Below are 6,282 nucleotides of genomic sequence, written 5' to 3' on the forward strand. Positions count from 1 at the left end.
TTGTAGAAACTCTCTGCACTCTCTTATAGTCATGCTGTTGACCTGCTGTCCTGACTGTGTACTGAGTCCAGCTGTGGGGCCCAAAAAGTCAGAAGCGTTGAGATAGATGGAAGCTGGCTGGCTTCCAATATTGGAGTCATACTGGTTTTCTCCTGTTGCTCTCATTACCTCCACTCACTCACAATAGAGCTGGATGTTTCTTTTGTACCCATCATTGAAGAGCTGCCTGACCATCTGACTTCTAAAAAATCCTCAGAGCATGCAGGCAGGGATATGAGTAGTCCCAGATACTCATAGTCTGTAGTGCCTGAAGATAGACTCATTATCACCAAACATGGTGTCTGTGCTAGAGGTTCTTCAGGAAGGGAGATATTGCAGAGTTGGAGGGTGCTGGAGAGATCCTAGAGTATCATCTTGAGAAGAGAGGAGGTTCTTATTGTTCTTCCAATGGAGCAGGTCCTAGGGATCAGAGTCAGTGCCAGGTTCTCTGAAGACTAAGGTTGAGAGGGAGCAGTCAGCATGGACTGGCACAAGTATAGATGCAACCTCAGACCAGAGTCCATACTAGTTGGAGACATCAATTCTCACCAATCAAGCCCTTTTGATGGTATGCTGCTCTTCTTGATGCTGCTGGTTATACTCAGCTGCCCTCCTGACCTGGCCTTCAAGGATAAGCTGCTCCTCCAGCTTGCTGCAAGGTGGCTGGAGGATGGTTTGCTGTCTTTGTTCCTCCTATCAGAAGGCCTCATTATAATTGAAGAGAATGTTAAGATTCTAGACAGAGAATAGTCAGTGAATGATTTCATTTCTGTTCTCTCAGATCTGTCACTCATTGTTAAGCTGGTTTGAAGGTGCTCTCTCCAACCCACTGCTGGTTCTGACTGAGTGATAGGTCAAAGAGGCAGAGCTGTGAGACTGGCTTCAAGATGTCATGTGGCAGAGTCCTGCAGCCATCTGAGTGAAATTGAGAGAGTCTTGGGCATGGTTATCAATCCCAGAGATTTAAGAGGTCCTGGAATGGTCAGAAGAGGGAGACTGCTGAAAGAAGTCTGCCAGGAGGCCCTCATCCTCATGGTCAGAGATGGGGGTTTGCTGCTAAGGATTCCTGAATCCTGTGAGGCAATCATTGCTGTTTCTACTAACTGGCCAAGAGAGATATTAGTGTCTTTCTTCTTCTTGATCACACCTCTGATGCATGCTGCTAGACTCAGCTTCTGATAAGAGACTGATCAGAGGCTGGTGGGACATTCATTAGGACTCAGGGATGTCATGAAGAGGTAGATCTGAGGTTATATTTCATAGAATTTGTCAGATGTGTTGAAACTCATTGTAATGTCAGATAGTCCAAGTGGTTATTGAGTGATATCCCTAGCACAGCTGGATGATCATAAGTAAATCTAATAATGTTCTGATGATGAAAAATAGGAGTTTGAAGAACTCTCAATCAAAGTTCAGATCTGATAGGGTGACTGAGGGCATTTGGTTTCCTCCACACTATAGTGTGTGAGGAAAGGGAAAAGAAAGCTTTGAGCTAATTGTTAGACTCAAGTATTATGTGAACAGATACATGTGATAAACAGACATCATCTCACACTTTAGGTGATCAACTGAGTCCACTTGATGTGTATTCTGATCAATATGTCATAAGGTCTGAAGGATTGGCTTGAGGGTAGAATGAGATGAATAAATTTTAGCTTGAAGCTGAGGATTACTAGTGAGAGTGAGTCTCTTAAATACTGTACAAGCTTTGTCTAAATATACTACTACTAATTATGCATTGTCAAGTCTTTTGTGCTTATTGTCCTTGGGTATCATTACTATATATAAAAGAATGATTGTGCATTGTCAGACAATACTGTTGTATCAAAAGACAATAATGAACTTGGCCTTGTGATGACTAAGCCTTGTCCCATGGTCTCAAGTGCCTGTGTTAGCACCCTGACTAAGTATAAATAGGAGTTGAAAAGGTGAAAATTATAACAAATCTCTTCTAAATAAATGACTGTATTATCTGCAAGATGAACTGAGATAACATGCAGAGCATACAAGTTGAGTCAGTGATGATGGAAGATCATATAATAAGATAAATCTATATCAGTATTTTAAGAGATACAGCAGAGGATAGTAAATTAGTACTTGTTTAGCTAATAGTCTTCTTCTTTGCTTTAGTAGAACTTGCAGCTTCTTTTTTGCCAGTCCTCTTTTATCAATGTCTTGCAGTTATATATTCTGCTACATGCTTCTGATCACATTTGAGAGAACACTTTTTGGTCTCACATACTCTCTCACTGTCATCTTTATAAAGGCACTATTTACATGTAGGCTTTGTGCCAGTTGGCATCAGATCTGTAGGAGATAGGAATGTGGTGGCTTTAAGAGCAATATAAATAGAAGAATCACTAGCACATAGCTTTTGATTGTTCTCCATTATAGTATGCAGTGCTGAGATTTTTGAGAGTGAGTTTGTCAGAGAAGAGAACAAGCAATATGAGAGAGTTGCTGTATTCAGGCTGAGAGAGAGCACAAATCAGAGCTATAATGAGCAGTTCTTACTGCAGTCTAAAGTGAACTGGATAGAGGGCATAGATACAACTCATGATTTGTGAATTGCAGCTGACAAGATCTGGAAGTGAATTTTCTGTCTCCTCTTTGAGGTTGAAAAAGCTGCTATAAGCAACAAATTGAGTTGCTAACTTCTGTTGCTGATGGAGTGTCTTCAGAGTGTCCCACATCTGTTCTGGATTATCAAGGTACTTTTCAACATGTATCTTCAATGACTCATTAAGACAAAGATAGATTGTAATAGCAGCTGACATTTTTGTTTTCTTTCACTTCTTTCAACTTTTTTTCTTCTGATATATTAGATGATCTGAGTCAGCAAACTCTGGTTCAAGGTCTTTTTTGATTGTGATAAGATACTTATGATAGGTCTTCAATAGGACTGATATGTTTTTGTCTCATTCACTATAATTGGAACACTCAGATTCTCAAAGTCTTTTGATCAAGTTAAAAGATGACATAATATATGTGTGATAGATCTAGTGATACTTTAGTGATAGGAAGAAATGATGGAGCCTTTTGCAGATCTGAGCAGGATGCAAAAGATCTTAGAGAAAGCAGAATCTAAAACCTGTTGCTGATATAAAGTGCAATGGACAGAGTATGCTACTTATCTGAGATGATGGTCAATTGCTTAGAAAGCAATTGATGGTCCAAAAACATTACTCCAACTGAATCTCATGAATCCATGTCAGTTCTTGTGCTCAATAGTGAAAGACACACTTATCTAAAACATACATGGATGCCTGCATCTATTGCAGTGATAAGTCAAAGTTGAACTCTAAAAAATGGCACACTCACTGAATGACATCCTAGCAAAGTGATCAATGTTTAGAGAAATAGATAAAAAGAAGGATGTATACAAATTTGAGTATATACTGAGAGACAGTTGCCTTTTCTCTGCAGAATTCAGAAATTGACTTGGATTCTATTGATCAGTGTCATCACCTGAGACTGTTGGAAGGCTAGACACATCTGAGATGAGCTATGACAAATATTGATAGAATCAAACTATACACTAGTTATAAGTATATAAGAATGTAGAGATAACTTGTCTTTTGGAGATTGGAATTTCTGCATAATACACTAGAATATGCTAGTGACTGAGAATCATTAGCCAGTAGAGGACTATAGCTGAGGCTCTGAGCTGATAGTCATGCTAGTCACCAATACTAAGTCTAAAGGGACTTTGTTAAATAACATGACCTAAGGATAAAAATCCTAAGTCAGGTTTGAACTTAGAAAAGTTTAGCACCACATCTTGGAAAATACTAAGTCCAAGTTGGACTTAGAAATGGTACCTCAAATGAGGCCAATTCTATATGCCATTAAGACAAGTATATTCTAAGACAGCTAGGGGCATAATACCATAGCTAGTTGTAGAGTATTGAGTAAAGATAGCATCATTTAGAAGCAGTAGAAAATGGGATCCAATGATCTGTAGCTAGCACTGTGAGTTTTGACTCAAATGCCTAAGTCTAAATTTTCTAGATATCAGGTGACCTAAGAGACTTAGAATTGAGAGGAATAGAGTGGATAGGACTGGTTGACTGGGCCTGACCAGGCCTGATTGATTGAGCTACTAAGAATAACTTAGAGGATTAAAACTCTAGATAGACAGAAAGGAGTTAGGTACCCACAGGCACTGTAGGCTTAAAATAAAGCTGTGCAGTAGCCAGACAGGTCTGAGCAAGCCTAGGGGAGTCCAGGAGTGCTGCCATTCCAGAATAATGGCATGATTCTGCTTTAAACAGGAGAAATATTATTTTGAATGCTTTATTTATAGATTCAGTATCTGTTGTTGGTGTATAAAAGAAGGGAATGGGGGGGAAATAAGAAGCAAGTGATCCACCCCCATGTTCAGGTCTTCTAGCTCACTGTAACTAGTCTCTGAGACAACAGATTTTGAGTTCTACTTCGACTTAGTGATTTATTTAAGTTGCTTTGTTACTTAGAGAGGATTGGATTGAAATAATAACTGAATTTTGGGTTTCAGATTAATTTGGGTTTCAAACTATAAGGGTTTCAGCATCAGAATACAAGTTCTTCGGTTTTGAAGACTGCTAGCCAGCCAAGAGTGCAGCTAGTCAAGCCTAAGTGCTTGATAGACTTAGTATTTGGGTTTCAGGGTTTATTGGGTTTTGGAATATTCTAAGTTGATTTGAAGCGCAATTTTGCATTGATTCTAAGTCCTAATTATACTTAAACATTGCTATAAACTACTCTCATAAGTATTGCATCTTTGAAAGCAAGATAGAGTTGAATAACTGTCTTTATTGACTGTTTCATTGATTTTACTTAAGACTGCAAGAGTGCTTCTATTGTACTCAAAACAACCACCCTCAACTGTATTTGGTGATTGTGTATTGAGTGGTTAGGTGTTGGTGTTTAAGAGTTCATTCCTCATTCACCTCTCTTAGTCACTTAGCTATTACCAAGCACATTATCTGAAGCCCACTGCAAGGGGGTTTGTTTCAGACTTAATAAAAATCTGTTGATAAAGATTTTTGTTTCGCACTTAATCGTGTTGAATAAGAGAGTATTCATATTAAAACCTTGTGTACAATCTGTCTAACTGAGCCTCAGCAATAGCAAAGGGCAAAGCTAGAGCCACAGAGCCCACACAATCATCAATATCAAGGTTAGCATCTACAAGTGCCATTTCAAAGTCATCTAGAAGATTGACAGTCAATTTCTGAGCTGCTGGCATTAGTTCTCTGTCAAATTATGACTTGTTAAATTGCAGACAAAGTGAATCTATACCAACTAGCCTACAAGCTAGAGTAGCACAGCAGATCAATGCTAATTTAACAGTCCAAAGGACTAGGACTATTGCAATGCAGCCAAGGCAAAGAACTTCTACTAGTAGTGAACATAATCCATCACTACCTTTTGGACAATTTAACTCCCTGTCCAATCAAACTATTAGATCACAAAACATGTTGTCTAACATCCAAAAGATGCCTAGGCCCACATCTAGAGATGTGCCTAAGTTTGATAGTAAAGAGCCAGAAAATTTGAGATGCTTCATTGGTCAGATGGAAGATCTCTTCTCTGACTATGGCATCACTGAAGATGAAGAAATGAAGAAGAAGTTGGTGTGGTACACTGATGCATGTACTGAGGAAGAGTGGCAAGCACTGGATGAATATACCAGTGGTAGCTTTGCAGAGTTTAAGGAAGCTATTTTGAAGAACTATCCAGAAGCAGCTGATGCAGAGACTGGTATATGGGAAAGGCTAGTGTGCATTGCATGAAGTTTTTCTAATATGGGATCTGATGAACATGAGACATATCTGAAGTTCAAAAGAAAGTTCCTAACCGAAGCAAAGAAGCTGCAAAAACCTCCAGCCTTAGTCACAAATAGAGAGTTGGTGGAGAAGTTCGCAGAGTCTCTGGCTCCTGCATTCAGAGAGAATATTGCATCACGATTGAGTATCAAAAGAGGTTTAAGAAGTATGGTTAGCTCTACAGCAGCTCCTGTTCCAGTGGCAGACCAGCCATCAGAACCAGCTGTGGTACCTCTGGCTAAATGGAGAGAAAACATGCACACTTTAGAGGAAGTCATAGCAGAGGCTGATGATATTGCATTCAATACATCGACTAGCTATCTTCTGTCTTCTACAGAGAGAGGCTTGTCTTCAATAGATGCTGGCTCTAGCACTGTTATAAAAGTAGAGTTGGATGAAGTAAAACAGCAGGTAGTATCCTTGCTAGATAGAA

General features: G+C 39.3%; 1 protein-coding gene across 1 annotated transcript; it reads left to right on the forward strand.

The window, feature by feature from the left end:
* Positions 1-5,519: 5,519 nt before the first annotated feature.
* BT62DRAFT_910430 (uncharacterized protein) lies at positions 5,520-5,816 on the forward strand (the record flags this gene model as incomplete). The annotated part of the gene is made up of 1 exon (XM_043183796.1): positions 5,520-5,816. One exon carries the CDS (start codon positions 5,520-5,522, stop codon positions 5,814-5,816), a length of 297 nt encoding a protein of 98 aa, XP_043033999.1.
* Positions 5,817-6,282: the final 466 nt, after the last annotated feature.

This window comes from Guyanagaster necrorhizus, assembly GCF_019112545.1.
Source record: "Guyanagaster necrorhizus MCA 3950 unplaced genomic scaffold BT62scaffold_48, whole genome shotgun sequence".
Lineage (NCBI taxonomy): Eukaryota > Fungi > Basidiomycota > Agaricomycetes > Agaricales > Physalacriaceae > Guyanagaster > Guyanagaster necrorhizus.